Source organism: Eschscholzia californica, unplaced genomic scaffold (genome assembly GCF_041429995.1).
Source record: "Eschscholzia californica isolate CP2 unplaced genomic scaffold, dmEscCali1.0.p SCAF_1, whole genome shotgun sequence".
Taxonomy (NCBI): domain Eukaryota; kingdom Viridiplantae; phylum Streptophyta; class Magnoliopsida; order Ranunculales; family Papaveraceae; genus Eschscholzia; species Eschscholzia californica.
In genome coordinates, this window is record NW_028238198.1 from 22,342,115 (window position 1) to 22,359,758 (window position 17,644).

Genomic DNA, 17,644 nt, shown 5'->3' on the forward strand with positions numbered 1-17,644 from the left:
AAATAAAATTGTCAAACAAAATTGACCAATTTTACCAAGTCTTCACACCCCGGGAACTATTTTGCTTTCCCCAAAGCGCTAGCCTTTACAAATCTACCAAGTGACATAAACGGGCTTCAACTCAACTTAGAAATTGGAAAAGTGAAGTTTAGGTGTTGGGTGGGCAGAGATGTTAATTTATGGTTAATTCTATTTTGACCCCCTAAAGATGACCAACTCACCAAAATGGACTCCTAAAGATGACCAGGTTCTATTTTAGCCCCCTTTCTTTTTTTTTGTTAGTCAACTTTTACGGTCAACATGCTTTTTACTTCTTTACCCTTTATTCTACGTATAAAACATTTCTTCCTGTCATTTCTTTATTTCCTCACCGGGATGAAGTTGGCAGCGCCGACCGGCCAATTGTTCGCCCACGACCTCATCCCCTGAATACTTTTTTTTTTTACTTCTTCTCCAATAATGATTTCTACAAAAAGGAAACAATTTTGAAATCGGGAACTACAATCACCTCTCTCTCTAGATCTCCCTTTTTCTCTCACATGTATTCATATTCCCTTTCTACAATTTTTCATTTATTAACTTTTTCAGATGTTCGAAACCTAATAATTTCTCACCAATTTTGCTGCTCTCTTCAACTTCAAAGATGGAAGGATATCGACTACCTCAAATAATACGGTAGGGATCACTTTGCAGAATCCGATATCTATTTTCTGGTCGGAGATGTTGGAACCGATGATTGTTATCAACGTCTTTCGATCCAAAATCTGCTTTCACAATAGAAAAAAAAGTAGAATTATTTTGTTCATCATGGATCTCAATCTTGTTAACATATTCAGATTTCCTTTTCTATTTACTTTTTTATCAATACCCATTTCAGATTTCGTTTTCTATTTTCCTTTTTCATGGATCTAAATCTTTTTAACATATTCAAACTTTTAAATCTTGTGTCTCGATCTATATTTCTTGTTAATTTGAATTTGATTGATGGATATAGAGAGAGAAACAGGAGATTCGTTTTGGGCAAAGCAATAATGGGGTTGGTAAGTGTGATTTTGAATACTCCTCTTGTTGGTGATAAATTTCATTATTTTCAACCTTATTGAACTGATGATAAGAACATTCCTACCTGTTCCATTACTTTCACTTGACATAATGGATCCCTCCAAAAAATTTCAAAATTGTTTTCAATCTTATTTGGACCGATGCTTCTTATTTGTACGAACATTCATATCCTCCAAAAATCGTCTTCTATCCTCCCCAAAATCGTTATCAAAATAATCTTACCCAGATTGAAGCTCACAAGAAAAATGGATTGAAGAACGCAGCAATGAACAAAAAAATCGAAAGAGGAGAGAGAATGATCAAGGATTTACAGTTCCTCCATCCTTCAGAAAAATCAAAAGAGAGAGAAAGATCATGGTTCCCCACTCTTGGATTTGCTGAGGTTTGAGAGGGAGGAAGAGATAGATCCCATAAAAGAGAGAAAGAAATAAAGAGATTAAGAGAGAAAAAACTAAGAAGAACAAATGTTTTTTTTTATATATATACCGGCGGTCATGGTCGCCGGCGTGGTACCGGTCGTCTCCGACGACCCTTCCCCGACGACAGAAAAAGAAAAGACGTAGAATTTCTTCAAAGAAGGGTAAAAAAAGAAATAATTAACCAACTGTTAAAGTTGACTGAAATTTACTAACAGAAAAATACAAAAGGGGACCATATTGGAAGCTGGTCATCTTTAGGGGGCCATTTTGTGAGTTGATCATATTTAGGGGGCCAAAATAGAATTAACCCTTAATTTATATATGTCAACACAAATATTACCCTTGTGAATAGGGGTGGCAATTTGGTCCGAACCGGCGTTTTTTTTCCAAACCCGCCCCTAATGGAATGGGTTTTACCGACCCGTTTATTAAACGGTTCGGGTTTGGTATGAAGTTTTAAAATAATCGGGTTCGGGGCGGGTTTGGTATTAGATAGTAAACTCCGCCCCGAACCGATTAGTACGATATGTACTAAATATATGTTTTATTTATGGTTATGTTTCTGAAACTTTAATCTCATATTATCAATTTAACTATGTTACTTTTTGTATTATTTAAGTAGTTGTAGTGTTTATGATTGATACAACCAAAGTCTTATAAAATTTTGTTAACGATTGTTATGTTACTTCAAACTAAAATAACTTTTGTGAAAGAAAACACAAAATATTTTGTTTAAACTCGACCCGTCTCATGTTATATTGGGGGGGGGGGGGGGTTAATTGGGGCTGGTTTGGTAATTGAATATCCACCCCGATTAATTATTGGGATGGTAATGGTAAAACCCGTTTGCTAACGGGACGGAGTTGGGAAGGGGATGAACCGTCCCAAACCCGCCCCATTGACATCCCTACTTGTGACAGAGATCCCTCAAAGAATATCAAGCCTCTAGGGCATTTATTATAAGCTAATATAACTAAATGGATAAGTTATATTCAAGTTGATTCAGGATTGTCTTATGTTTGATATTGAGATAGCATGCTTTGATTTATTCAGAGGTTCGCTTAGTCTTTGATTTCTTTTAGACTTTTTACCGGGTGGGTGAACTTAAATTCGAAATATAGCATTGTCTTTAACCAAACTTGGTCATGATGAATTGACAAAGTCACTTGCAAAATACATTGCCTGTTAGGCTGTAATAAAGGGCATTGCCTTTAAAATCTCCCAAGATTGTTTCCCTTTTATTGGCCCAACCCCCATGGCCACTCTGTGGAGGCCCTTAAAAAAACAATGTCACATTTTCTTCTCCTTCTGCCTCTACCCCCACCCCCATGGCCACTCTGTAGAGGCCCTTTCTTAAAAAAAACAATTTCACATTTTCTTCTCCTTCTGCCTCTACCCCCACCACCTCCTATCACCACCACCATTATCTCTGTTCAAGCAAAGCGGAAGGTCTCTTTTGCGCCAAATTTGTATTCTAGTTTTGAGAGAGAGAGAGGGAGAAATTGTTAACCGATTGTAGGACCCTATCCTTCACATTAAATTAAAGCAGAAAATAGTAGATAACAAAAGCAAGACTGAAAACAAAATTTCTAACAACCAAAAATAAGTCTAACAATGTGGGATTCTAATTACACCCCTTTTATCATCCTTCAATATCTTTTGTAAGTCTTGGGGTCATGTTGTCGACGACATATCAGTGGTTCTCGAATTGGGTAGCATTCTCGAGAGGTAGTCCGTTGCCTGATTTATCTCTTGCAAGACATGTTGAATCGAGCATTATTGTAGTTCTGGATCTGATACCCCTAGATTCACACGAAGCTTTCCGGCATAGAGACACTCACCCCGAGTCAGAAAAAGAGATGAATATGAGAGGTAGTGGCGAGGAAGAACGGTGAACGTTTGGGAAGAAAATCTGATTTTCCTATCCCAACATTTTTTATCTCCAAAAAATTTTCTTAGTTTGCCCCAAACATAGGCCACCTCTTCGACGGAACCCCATGGCTAGAAAGTTCCCAACAAGGTGAGTGGGCCCAAAAATGAGACCACAACAATGTTAAAGGTCAAAATTCCAATTGGTTTCATACCTACCCCCCAATGACCAATCCACCATCACGTTTTCAACGTTCTCCTCAATGTTCGTATATAATAAAATTATTATAGATCTCCCTTCCAAACTCATTGGATTCTCAAAAACAACAACCACAGAAAACCAAATCAAGATCAAAATGGTAAACCAAGAAATCAGAAAACCTAGATTCTTATGCCTCCATGGGTTCAGAACGAGTGCTGAAATTCTCAAGAAACAAGTTGTTGGGAAATGGCAGGAATCTGTTGTTAACAAGATGGATCTTGTTTTTCTTGATGCCCCTTTTCCAGCTCAAGGCAAATCTGATGTTGATGGAATTTTTGATCCTCCTTATTTTGAATGGTTTCAATTCGACAAAGTACAATAAACACAATCTCTCTCTCTCTCTGATTTTCTCTCTCTCTCTAACTATCTCTCTCTAATCAATTTTATGTTTACAGGAGTTTCTAGAGTACAGGAATTTTGATGAATGTCTTGATTATATTGAAGATTATATGGTAAAGCAAGGACCTTTTGATGGATTACTTGGTTTCTCACAGGTACTTTTATCAAATTTTGGTCAAATATTTGGACCTTCATAAAGAAATTTAAACAAGTTCAGGGATAATATATTAATTTGGTTGTTTATCTGGGGTTTAGGGGGCGATTCTTTCGGCTGCTTTGCCGGGACTTCAAGCGAAGGTAATTGACTAATCAAATACTTGAATTGTAATTTTGTAAAACTTTGAGGACCATCTTGATAATTTCTGATGGGGGGTTTGTTGTAATGTTTAGGGATTAGCACTTAACAAAGTACCAAAAATAAAGTTTTTGGTGATAATTGGAGGGGCAAAGTTCAAATCACCAGAATTAGCTGAAAAAGCTTACTCTTCTCCTGTTGAAATTCCCTCTCTGCATTTCTTAGGTAAATTCATAATTAACTTACTTCAATAAGGGTATTTTTATCTTATAAAAAATATTAAATTTATATGGAGTAATTTTGTCGATATCTCTCCCCAAAGAAGAGTGAGTTGAATGTAGACCGTCACGTTACAAACTGAATTCAGTTAACTTTCCGGAAACATATCGTGTTACGATAATACCTGTCTAAGCTCAATTTGTCCTGTCAAGACGCCGTAAGCATGAGTAGTTGTCCTTACAAAATTTTCATGTTGTTTTCTTTCTTAGCTCGACTTACTTCTTTAGTCCATGAGGTCATCCAGGTTCCAACCATTAACTTTGACATTTTCGAAACTATTAGAATATGTCTAAATGAAATTATGATAACAAAAGATTTAATGGAAATTCTTCAATCACTAAGGTTTAATATATATGCCAAAATACAGTATGATGTTATAAAAATGTACTTAAGATATGGTTTTTGTATGTAGGTGAGACAGATTTCCTAAAGCCACATGGGACAAAGCTATTGGAGGAATTTGTTGAGCCTATTGTCATTCATCACCCAAGGGGCCACACAATACCTAGACTTGGTAATTACATAATTAATTTCTTATTTATTTCATTATCTTGTTTAAACTTTAATAATTAATTTTCATATTTATGTCTTTCTTAGATGAGAAGAGCTTGGAGATCATGAACAAATTCCTTGAGAAAATTCAGTTGATTGTATCATCATCTTCCTCAAATGGAAAAATCTGTGCTCAAGATGAAGAACAAGATATCCATGCATGACTACAAATTTTTTTCGTGTCTATTTGTATGATTAGATTTTTTAACTTTTCAATAAGCCAAATTTAATCTTGATATATTATATTTTTAGTGTCACTAAGATAAGGTTATAATTGCTAAAAAATAAAGAAATTGTTTGTTCTTGGATGACAGATAAGTATCTGTTTTAGGATTTGTTCACAAGATTCATCTCATTATCTTTACATAAAGAGTCACAATTTTTATAATGATCTTGTTGATCTTCTTGATGTACTAACCATAAAAGATAGATCTTTAAAAATATTGGGAACATCAAAACTCATTCTTCTAGCACTTGATTTACTTCATAACTCACCTAAAATCTAAGGTGGTTTTTATTTCTAACTTGTCCCAATCTAAGTGGTCTCTGTTTGACTAGTTATTGGTCCGGAGATAGGGGTGGGATTTTGGCCCAAAAATCCGGAACCCGCCTACGACCGTCCGAGTCCGAAAGGTCCATGACCGTTCCATGCCCGAATCAGTCCATACCCGCCCGACCGAAAGAGTTTAAGCGGACGGACGCGGGCATAAGTCCTTACCCGGTGTTCCGACCGGAACCTGTCCGCTTACATAGTCCGTCCGACCAAACCCGTCCATACCCGTCCGTTTATCCTACCCGTTATACCCGCCCGCCTATATGGTTGATTTTAAGCCTTCAGATTTGTAGGGTTAGCTACAATCGTTAGATTTCAAGAATAAAATTATATAATCCTAGAAATCACTTTTCTTAATTTTGTCTTCGTCTCTCTCTCCATAAAAATCTCAATATCTCATTAGTAACCCAAGAATCCATAATACACCGATCGTAATCCATGAGAAGAAGAATACAACCGATCTTAATACATGAGAAATCTCAATGATTATTATTAATTTTGTAGTCATTTACTTTTTGGAATTGTAAAGTAGAAGTTTAGAAAGTTGTATTTAGCTACTAAACAATTTTAGTTTCGAATAAAAAATTCTTTATTTGATCATTAGTGACTGGTGCCCGACCGACCGATATCCGGTTTGCCCGACTGTCAAAACGGTCACGAACGGACACTTTGTTGAGAAAAATCTGAAATGTCCGCCCGTTTTGTCCAGATGCCCGAGTGGACACTTAAGAATTGTGCCCGTTCCGCCCGGACCGGTTGAGTTAGTGTCCGTTTCCCGCCCGTCCGGACCGTTTCCCACCCCTATCCGGAGACAGGGGGATTGTCCCTATTTAAAATTATTCTAAGACGAGTTATGTAATAGTCTCACATCGTTCACGAGAGTGTCTAGAGCCTAGGCTATAGGTGTACGCTCAAGCTTGGGAAGTGTTGAAGCCTTTGGGAGGGCTCGTGGAGCCTTCGTCAAGAACAAAACCTCGTACCTGTGTGAGGTGGTCAAAGCGGAGAGGGCTAGGAGCTTCAAGTGGCATGAAAGCCGAGGACGGCTCTTCGTTGAGGGTGGGGGGATTGTGATAGTCCCACATCGCTCACGAGAGTGTCCAGAGCCTGGGTTATAGGTGTACGCTCAAGCTTGACAAGTTTCGAGGCCTTTTGGAGGGGCTCGTAGTGCTTTCGCCAAGAACAAAACTCGTACTTATGTGAGGTGGTTAAAGTGGGGACAATATCGATAATTGTTAGGACTTGGGGCGTCATAAGTTAAACGTATGAATTAGATAAAAACCATATTAGTATCACCAATGCATTGGCAACCAAATCATATAGCTGTGACGGCTGTGAGTCTGACTATAGTTGTCAGCTAGAGCTTAGCAAGTTCAAAGGCCTCTATGTGAGCTTTGAGGTCTTTTTCGAGAACAAAATCTTTTATTTTTTATTTCCCCGCAACAACTGCTTTTTTTCTTATTATTTTCTATTCTAGATTTCTAGTCAAATTTCCTTTACAAAGTCTCTTCGATATTTTATCTCCTTTCTAAAATTTCTTTCTACATTTGAGAATTTTTGTTCCTCCATTTGTTTTCTCCCCAACCCTCCAACAGATGTGACAACACCAAAAAAACGTGGAGTCAATTGAGACAAAATATGCTTAAGTTAGACTTTGCCAACCAACTAACTGGAAGAGGAGGGTTTTTTGAGGAGAGAGAGTCTCCCGAGTGACGTCACTTAGGGTTTTTTCATCTCCCTCCTTTTCATCCTCTTTAACCTAACAAATCGGCGGCGTACTGAGAGCATCTCCTCTCGGGAAGCAGCTATTACTTGCACGAAGACAAAAGACTATCATTACATTCTTCTTTTTGTCCTCAATTAATTCCTTCCACCACAGACTTCGAACTCATCTCGGCAGGCGAAAAGGGAAGATTATTACGGATCTTAAAGACAAGCCAACTTTGATCTTTCCCGAGACTATATCGTTTGAGGATTGGGGGTTTTTCAAATCACAGTTAAGACGTTGTAGTACTCGAGAAGAAGAGGCAGAAAATTCTTTTTGAACACTCAACAGTCACATCATCGAAACCACGCAACAAGGTAACTCCTTCTTTCTCTCTCAAGCATTAATTTAGGTTTTTCTTTCTCTTCTTCTCCCTGTCTCTGTTTTTCTCTTCTCTCTCTTGGTTTCTTTCTTCTCTCTCTAGAATGGGAACAGACGTCACCGGAGCTCGAGAGTAGTCTGAGCTGGTGGTGACCTTCCCCCAATCCCCTTGCATGCAAATTTATCATGAGTTATTGGCGTTTCCTGGTTCTTGTCCTTCTTGTTTTGTCTTCCTCGTTCCATCTTCCCCTTTTATACTCCTTCTTTGGTTCGTGTTACTCCCACATCCATTTTCACTATCAGTTCCAAATCTTTCCCTGTTCTCCCATGGCTCTACAATCAACCTTATCCTCTCGTGGTAGACTTTCTATTAGGTTTTCTAAACCGTCCACTCGTCCAGAACTTCAACCCATTAATCAGGGTTTTGTAGCGAGATGGTGTAATCCTTACGAAGCTTCTCTTAACTACATCAAGAGCTTGCTTTATCCTCGTTCTCGCTTTTTTCGTGACTGCGACTACGCGTTCACTCAAGGCCCTATCAATACCTTTTTAATCAAACCCAAGAGTCTTTTTGTTCTTAATGCTCTTAACTTCGGTAGACCTTGGATTCTAAGAGGTATGTTGTTGGTCCTGAAGCAAGTGGATTTCCCTTTGAATGAAAGTACAGACGACTTGTATTATGAGCCAATGTGGTGTACTCTCTACAAGATCCCACAGGCAATACAAAACAAGGTTGATCTTGATGCTATTTTCGAAAGTATGGGTAAGATAATACAAATCAGACCAAGAAATCTCGGCTGCATCAACAATCCGGTGATCAGAGTTCACTTTTTATATGACGTTCGATCTCCCTTATTAGCTGTGATTAATCCTATCTTCCAAGACACTGTGACTGAAATCAAGATAAGTTATACTAAATTTCCTGGTGCAATATGTCAACATTGTCGCATCATTGAGCACCCTTTAAATCGATGTCCTTCTCCTCTCCAGTATTACTACTCAGGTGAAGATGAACAAACTGACTCTGATCCAATGGATGACACCTTGGATGACACTATCATTATCTCTCCAGATCCAGTGGAACCTTTGTTGTTAGCCCCACCTTCCTCTCCAGTTCATCATCCTACCTCAACTCAACCTATTCCTCCTCATTTGTTATTCAATCCTTCTGGTAAGAGGATTAGGGAGCAGTCTAGTCACCATTCGATCAGCTCTACTGAGTTTTCAGAGGAAGACAATCAAGTTCAGGATATGTTTGCAGATAACCGGGAGACCCAGTTACTCCTAGAGGAGTCAATGTTATTATCTCGTAGTTTGGACATTTTGGTGCAGGGGGATGAAGGGGAAGGGGTTCACCCACCAGACCAGACTTCTTAGGTCCTGGTTCGAGTCCTTTTCTTGTTCTGTGTCTGTCTTTGCTTTTCTTTTGTTTCTGTTTTAGTCTCTTTTTGTTCTAGTTGTATTGTGCTTTTTTTCTTCTCTGGTACCAGTCGCCAAGGAGTTCTGCCTCAGGCGTGTTTGATCTCCTTTTCATCGGCCTTGTGCTGTGAAGTGGTGATCCCTTTTGGCTTGTTGGCAACTAGTACCAGACAGGGGCTTAGTTGAGGGTTATACCTCTTGTGGTGTACGTTATCTTCTGTTAATCTACTGTTTAGTTTTATTATTTTCTTGTTCTTATTTTCTGGTTCTTATTGTGGTTTGTTCTATCTTATCTGTTCGACTGCCGTCTTGCTGTTGAATTGGTGATAGTTCTTTCTTTCCATTTGTAGTGATATTAGTCTTAGTTTCTGTGGTGCCTTTAGAATCTGTCTGTTTACTTCGGTGGTGACCTTTAGCCTTTGATTAGGTGGTGCCTCTAGATTCAGTATGGACACCCCGAGGCCAGATCTGTCCATCTTAGCTTGGAATATTAGAGGTTGTGGGCAATTCTTGAATCGTAAACACCTTTACAGACTTACTACCTTGCATAAACCAGACTTTATATTCCTCTCTGAAACTAAGAGTAATAAAACTCAACTTAACAAAATTCTTCCTATGCATGCGAATTATACCCATTGCCTTGTTGAGCCCAAAAACAAAGCGGGTGGGCTTGTCTTGTATTGGACCAATGCGTACACTGTTACTATTATGTATAAGGATGATCATATTATTCATGCTAAATGTATCCATAATAGTACTAGTAGCACTTTTATCCTTACGGGCTTCTACGGTAGCCCTTATAGCAAAAACAGAATGGAACCTTGGGAAACCCTTAGCCATCAAAACACGGAGGGTACGAACCCCTGGGTGCTCATAGGTGATTTGAACACCATCCTTCACCCTTCGGAGAAGGAAGGGGGAAAAGAGGAGATGCCACATTATGTCAATAAAATCAAGCTAGCCATCAATCACTTAGGTCTCAGAGACGCGGGATATCGTGGTAACACTTTTACTTGGACCAACAAACATTTTAGGGGCGGCCTCATTAAGGAGAGACTAGATAGGGCCCTTACTAATCATAACTGGCTCATGGATTTCCCGTCCACCCTTGTGACTCATCTGCCGGGAGTTGGGTCAGACCACACTCCCATCCTTCTGACCACGGATACCACTTCTAATTTGGGCAAGAGACCTTTTAAATTTATTCGGACTTGGATGTCCCACCCAGACTGTGGCAACTTTATCCGTGATCACTGGCCCAACACCTCAACTCCGATCCAACCAAAGCTTAACCAGCTTGCGGTTAATCTGGCTAAATGGAATAAAACGGTTTTCGGTCATCTCGACACCAGGATTCGATTTCTCACTGAGGCTATCCAAAATACTGATAATTCAGATTATTATCATGATCTTAATAATCAACTTGAGGAAGCGTATAATCAGCAGGAGAGCCTCTGGAAAGAAAAATCCCGTAATGATAACATTCAATTAGGTGATCGAAACACGAAATTCTTTCATGAGAAAGCTATCCATCGTAATAGGAAAAATAGAATTTCCACCATTAAAGACAATAATGGTTCGTGGTTGCAAGAAGCCTCTGATATAGCTAACCTCTTCACTATAAATCTTCAATCTATATCCTCTTCCAGTGGGGCTAGAATCTCTGAGGATCTTCTTGACCTTTTTGTTAGTCAAATTACCAATGATCAAAATAACATTCTTACTAGCAAACCAACAGCTGTGGAAATTCACAACTCTGCCAAGTCCCTTAAAGCGGATTCGGCTCCTGGGCCGGATGGTTTCCCTCCTCACTTCTATAAGACAAATTGGGATACGGTTAAAGAGGATCTTATTGTCTTAGTGTCTGACTTTTTTATCCATGCTACCCTTCCCGAGCAGGTTAACCACACCCATATTTGTCTGATCCCCAAAACCAAAGCTCCTCAGACGACTTCGGACTATAGACCTATTAGCCTCATGAACACTACCTATAAAATCATTACTAAAATTCTGGCTGATCGTCTCAAAATTATCCTTCCGAATATCATCTCTCCATTTCAGGCGGCCTATGTCCCAGGTAGGCAAATTACCGATAATGTGATTATAAGTCAAGAAATCACTCATTCTTTTAAGCGTACTAAGGGCTCGAAAAGTTTCTTCGCCCTAAAGCTTGATATGTCCAAAGTTTTCGATCGAATTGAGTGGCATTTCATTGAGGCTATAATGAGTCGGTTAGGTTTTTCTCCACATTGGATCCAGCTCATTAATACCTGTATCTCTACCTCCTCCATGGCGGTCCTTATCAACGGACGTCCTGGTCCAACGTTTAATGTCAGCAAGGGAATCCGACAAGGAGATCCCCTCTCTCCCTTCTTGTTCACTCTGGTCATGGAAGGCCTTAGTCGACTTCTTGAAACTAAAGACTTGGCTGTTCCTTTTAGTGGTTTTCCTATCCCGCGAACCAGTATCAATCTCAAACATCTTCTTTTTGCCGATGATTGTATTATCTTTGGGCACAATTCCCTGGATAATATCTCTGCTCTTCAGAACATCCTTGATATTTTCTGCTCCTCTTCTGGCCAAATGATTAATTTTGAGAAATCCACTATCTTCTTTTCGAAAAACACTCATCCAAAGTTTAAACGGCTCATTACTCGTAATTTGAAAGTTCACCAATCCTCTAATCTTGACAAATATCTGGGTACTCATCTTTTTATAGGAGCCAACAAACAGAAAGCCTTTTCTTCTCTGGTCCATCAAATTCAGAATAAGCTGTCAAAATGGCAAACCTCTCTCCTCTCCCAAGCTGGCCGCTCCATTGTCATCAATACAATCGCTGCGGCTGTTCCCCGATACCAAATGCAATGCTTTGCCATCCCTAAAGGTATAAGCAATCGCATTGAAGCTATTCAAAGAGCTTTCTGGTGGGGAAAACTTAAATCTATTCACACCATTAACTGGTCTGCCATTTGCCTTCCGAAAAAATTGGGAGGTCTTGGTTTTCGTTATCCGATCCTTGATAACCAAGCGTTTCTGTGTAAACTCGTGTGGCGTCTCACTCAAAATCCTAACTCTCCTTGGGTCTCTATTCTTAAAGCCAAATACTTTAATAGAGACTTCAAACCTAAGCAGGCCAAAAACCATCATTCTTGGCTTTGGAAATCCATATCCAAACATGTGAACAAAGTTTCTACTTTGACCTTTTGGGATATTAATAGAGGTACGAATATTAATATTTGGCAGGACTACTGGATTCCCAATTACCCTCCCCCTCTGACCAATAGCACCAATAGTGACCTAACTACAGTTCATCAACTTATTAATAATAATCAATGGGATACTAATATTTTACAACAATGCTTTAACCGTGATATATGCAATGCTATTTTAAGTATTAATTTACAGGATCAGCAGGATGATATAGCAAGATGGTCACTCACAAAATCGGGTAAGTTCACTATCAAATCAATGTACAATTATTTACGAACTGAGCACTATAATTACGAAGCAAAAGAATGGGCTTTTATTTGGTACTTGCCAATTATACCAAGAATCAAACTATTCCTCTGGAAATGTTGTACTAACAGTCTACCGGTGAGAGATAAAATTGGAAACTATATCGGGCACATCTATCAATGTGCTTTCTGTCAGAATTCAGAAACTATTAATCATGTCTTGTTGCACTGTGATTTAGCTAAAGTGATTTGGGTGCATTTCAACATTATTGCGAATAATATCAATAATCTAGTAGATTGGATTATCTCTTGGAAAGATTTAGACGATGAAACTAGCAGTCGGTTCGCGATCATTTTATGGCATATTTGGAAAGCGCGATGTGAAAAATGTTTTGAATCTAAAGATCCGATCCCGTTGAAGATTATTGATGACATCACTAGTAGTACACTAGTGCAACATTCTCAGAGTACTTATCAACATATTGACATAGTAAATGATTGGGTTCCACCTATCTCTCCGTTTGTGAAAATTAATGTAGATGCGTCCTTTATAGCAGTACAGGAGGAGGCAGGAATAGGGTGTATCATGAATAATGACAAGGCACAGTTCCTTGCAGCAGCAGCTTTCACTTGTCGAGGGCAGAATGCAGAAGAGTGCGAAAGTAAAGCTATTCTAAAAGCAACACAATGGGCACTTAAAAAGAAGATTGAATACCTGCATATTGAGAGTGACAACCTTAATATAATTCAGACTCTCAACAACGAATTGAATGACATATCTTGGCAATCGCAGAATATAATAGAGAACGTTCAACAGCTCGAGGCCAATTTCACTCAGGTTATATATACTCATATCCCCAGAGAAGGTAATCAAAAAGCAGATCTATTAGCTAAATGGAGTAGAAGAAACAAAGGAACGTGGGTTTGGCTTTCTGTATTAGACCTTCCGCAGGAATTGTCTCAGTTCTTTTAGTTTGCTGTTTGTACCTCAACAAAAAAAAAAAAAAAAAAAGTTAGACTTTGCCACATCAGCTGGTGGGTTGGGAGAGGGGCCAAATGGAGAGAGGAACATAATTCTTTTATCTCTTACATTTCCTATCCAAAATTCTAGACCTATTATTTTGTGTATTTTTCTCTACCTTCTTCTAATAGCACTTGACTTTTAATTGACTGTGTTTAAGATTATAATATTTAATTTTGACCAAAGCAAAATTTAAAGTTTCAAACTAGTTGATGTGTCTCATACATATTGAAAACCCTAGCATTTTCCAACAAAATAATTCCTCAAAGAACAATAATAGTAAATCTTCTTATCAGAGAGAGAGATGATGTAAGGACTAATTATGCAGATGTCTTCTTCAAGGTGTTTGCTACATCGATGACGAAACGATAACGAACATCGGCTTTGGCAAGACGTTCCATTGCTGTGTTGACATAATCCATGGAAATAACCTCAATATCTGCAGTTATATTGTGTTTGGCAGCAAAATCAATCATCTCTTGTGTCTCTTTTAGTCCTCCAATCAAACTCCCTGCTATTATCTTCCTCCCTGTGGTGCCATCAAAATTTCTTTTGTAAGCAAATCATATATTACAATTTTTGGGTTCAAGTGACTTAGGCATAACTTGGTCGTCTCAGGCTAGACCCCGTGGCACGAGCCTAAGGAAACATTATTAAAAGCCAGGCCTGAGCCCCAAGCTCAACTACTTAGATGAAAAGAACATGACTAAATGAATCAATGTATGTGTCTCGACTTGCTAGATTTCAGTCACAATTATTGGGTTGCAATAACATACCAGCAAGCAAGGGAAATACGGGTAGCTCAAGCGGCTTTTCCGGTGCACCCACCATAACAAGCTTTCCATGAGGTTTCAGCAGACCTAGCAATGGTAGGAGAGGGTGTTGGGCAGAGACTGTATCGATGATACCGTCCAGTGTCCCCATGGCAGCCTACAAAAATACCATTGCAAAGAACCATCAAGAAATAAACGACATAGTAAGCTTAATCATGACCCAATTAGAAAAGTTATTAAAATTACCTGCATCTGTTTTTGGTCACGGCTGACTAGAAATGAATCAGCACCAAGATGTCCGGTCGCTTCCTTCTCCTTAGTAGGTGAAGTACTGATCACAGTGACCTTCAGTCCGAATGCCTTAGCGAACTTCACAGCAACATGACCAAGCCCACCAAGTCCAACCACACCCAAATGTAAACCAGGCTCGCTTAGTCCGTAATATTTCATCGGACTATACACTGTAATACCCGCACAAAGTAGAGGTGCGCTCGCATCAAGTGGGAGGTTCTCGGGCATTCGGATGACGTACCTTTCATCAGCCACCATGATATCTGAGTAACCTCCATAGGTTTTTGATCCATCATGGTAAGTGCCATTATAGGTGAAGATATACTTTTGGCAGTAATTTTCAAGGTCTTGGGTGCAACTATCACAAGAATGGCATGCCCCAACTAGGCAACCAACACCCACTTTGTCTCCCACCTTGAATTTTGATACCTTTGGGCCAACCTCAGTTACTACGCCTACTATCTCATGTCTGCAAATAAAAGTAGCTCACAATAGTAAGTAGTGTTTAGAGTTAAATCATGTTTAAATTATAAGTTCTGCCACCTGTAAGTATCTGTTGAATATAGTAATATTACTCTATTGAAAAGGAAGTGATAACGGAAAATTTCTAAAGCTTGGAACTTTTTGGTGAAATAGGCGTCCCACGGACAAATGGAAGTCGTACGGAAAAAAATGAATATAATCTCTAGGGCAATTAGTTTCAACCTACTGGTAATTAGTTTTGAGTGGATATTCCAAATTTAATACTTTCAACCCTTCCAATTTGAAAAAGAAAGAAGGGTTAATTTATAGGCGATCCGACAAATTGTTCTTGACCCATCTTCTCTCTTAGCGCACCCAACGACTGGACAACCCGCGGATACTCGAACTGGGCCTAATCTCTATTGAGTTTGAACAACACAAACTCATGCTAGTCCGAGGGCCCTCGGATTGCTCAGTCAAAACTCACAAGGAATGCCAAGAGAAGAGCGGACGCCTATAAGAGAGTGCCTACTCACTCGTATACAAACCGAATGTCTTAAGTTTAATTCTAGATTTATTATATACCAAATGATTAAATCATGTAATCATCACGTTGTCATAATCCAATATATCATATACATTGTCTAGGTACTTCAAATATTTTGTCAACTTAATAAGCAAATCATAAATCAGTAGAAGATTTTTCAACCAGAAAAAAAAGAAATCAATAGAAGATATGATAAGCAATAATTACCCGGGGACCAATGGGTAGCTGGTGAAGCCCCAATCGTTCTTAATGCTATGGAGGTCTGAGTGACAGATCCCACAATAAAGCACCTTAAATGTCACATCTTCTTCTCCTGTTGCCCTATTCACAAAAAAAAAAAAAATCAACATAATGAAAAAAAAATCAACATAATAAAACACGATTATTTGATTGGCCTCAGTATGCTTTTCTAAGCCGTCCAACTCGGCTTAATGACACGGATATCGACTTGGGAAGAGCCTGAGACACCGTTAGTCAAACCCCACACCAGGGGTTGAGCGAGTTACTCAACTAGACTCGGTCATGAAATAAGACTTATACTTATTGCTGATGTTATAATATAATGAATGAGACTTGGCATTGTTGATATAATATAATGAACGAGACTTTTTTTTTTGTTGAAGGATAATGAACGAGACTTAGCATTGTTGATGTAGTACAATGAAATTAGAACAATGTAAAATAATTCTCTTTTTCTTTTTTTATTTCTTTTATTCTTTAACTTCATTTTTTTTTTGTTTTCTGCGCAAATTGTAACTCGGCCTAATAACTACAATTGGCTAGGTTTGGGTCTTGACCCATTCCAAGCCGATCCTGAGCGAGAGTCCTCAGGAGCTTTCACACGATTATTGTGGATCTTACACAAAAACGTTAAGAAGATATAAAAGTGGTATATTCTTTTTGTAGATCATTTTCATATGAAAATTATCATGATCTAACTTTTAACCTGTAAAGAAAAGTCTATAATCACAATAGAAATGCGTATTGTGTAAATCCATCTAGTTTTAATGGGGAAAATTTTCCAAGATATATATATATAGAAAATATATTCTTGTCAAGATGGATGTGTGTAAGAAAAATCTCTCTTTCAATCATGTCCATGAAATTTGTGCAAAAATCTTTTATGATGGAAATGAGAATGTCCTAGATCTACAAAATTTACCCAATATAAAAATGAGCAAATTAGCTCACAAAAAACCCACAAATAAGTAATAAAATAATTTTCTCACCATATAGATCATCTATATTTAGGACTCGGTGGAATTAAAATATTGAATCTCTAGATAAAAAATAATAATAATAGTAAAACCTAAAAGTTTTAGAATGATTTCATTTTCAGATTCAAAATCTAAAACACAAATGAAGAGAAAAAACAAAAATTCTGGTAAAACATACAAATTAATAATAATAATAACAATAATAAGAAAAGATATATTATTATGAACAAGTAGTAATACAGGAATTAGGGTTTTCTTCTTTACTACCCATGCATCAAAATGAAGGAATTGAAAGTGATACCTTCTAGAGAAGTTGAATGGGGAGAGATGACCAGAAGTATCATTTGCTGCCCATCCAAAAGCTTTCTGTGGGAACTCTTCCTCTGGAGATTTTGACATTCTCTCACTCTCTTAAGTTTATGTCTCAACCTTAGAACTTTTTAGGTTTTTTTTTTGTATAAGTGTGTGTTATATGTCTATATATATATATAGAGTGTGGAGGAGATTGCTGAGTGAGACACCTAGTGATGGTTATCTAATTATTTTCCCACATTAATTGGAGATTTCAAATGGATTGCTGTCAACTATTTTTGTCTTAACCAAAATAAATGTCAAAAAAGAAAAGATTATGTGTTTCTATATAGAGATAGATCTTTTACATGAGAGCACAAAACGCCGGTCCGCTATGTTTTAGTAATTCCATCAAACTACCACGGTTGGCCTCGTTTCCTTGATCATGAAAATGA

General features: G+C 38.2%; 2 protein-coding genes across 2 annotated transcripts; one reads left to right on the forward strand and one right to left on the reverse strand.

Moving 5' to 3' along the window:
• Window positions 1-3,443: 3,443 nt before the first annotated feature.
• LOC147565187 (uncharacterized) lies at window positions 3,444-5,390 on the forward strand. Its single transcript, XM_086651684.1, has 6 exons — window positions 3,444-3,925; window positions 4,008-4,106; window positions 4,207-4,248; window positions 4,342-4,471; window positions 4,938-5,039; window positions 5,123-5,390. The coding sequence occupies exons 1-6, from the start codon at window positions 3,614-3,616 to the stop codon at window positions 5,239-5,241; spliced, it is 804 nt and encodes a 267-aa protein (XP_086507810.1). The 5' UTR covers window positions 3,444-3,613; the 3' UTR covers window positions 5,242-5,390.
• An 8,392-nt stretch (window positions 5,391-13,782) lies between these two features.
• LOC147565188 (8-hydroxygeraniol dehydrogenase-like) lies at window positions 13,783-17,644 on the reverse strand. Its single transcript, XM_086651685.1, has 5 exons — window positions 17,200-17,644; window positions 15,889-16,002; window positions 14,628-15,141; window positions 14,385-14,538; window positions 13,783-14,137 (listed from the first exon to the last, which is right to left on the reverse strand). Exons 1-5 carry the CDS (start codon window positions 17,295-17,297, stop codon window positions 13,929-13,931), a joined length of 1,089 nt encoding a protein of 362 aa, XP_086507811.1. The 5' UTR covers window positions 17,298-17,644; the 3' UTR covers window positions 13,783-13,928.

Coding starts and splice junctions, on each gene's coding strand:
- LOC147565188 (XM_086651685.1), bottom strand. CDS start 17,297: ATGTCAAAATCTCCAGAGGAAGAGTTCCCACAGAAAGCTTTTGGATGG. Junction 15,142..15,888: donor AGCTACCCATTGGTCCCCGG/GTAATTATTGCT, acceptor TTTTATTTGCAG/ACATGAGATAGTAGGCGTAG. Junction 14,138..14,384: donor CGTATTTCCCTTGCTTGCTG/GTATGTTATTGC, acceptor ATGGCACCACAG/GGAGGAAGATAATAGCAGGG.
- LOC147565187 (XM_086651684.1), top strand. CDS start 3,614: ATGTTCGTATATAATAAAATTATTATAGATCTCCCTTCCAAACTCATT. Junction 3,926..4,007: donor AATGGTTTCAATTCGACAAA/GTACAATAAACA, acceptor TTATGTTTACAG/GAGTTTCTAGAGTACAGGAA. Junction 5,040..5,122: donor CCACACAATACCTAGACTTG/GTAATTACATAA, acceptor TGTCTTTCTTAG/ATGAGAAGAGCTTGGAGATC.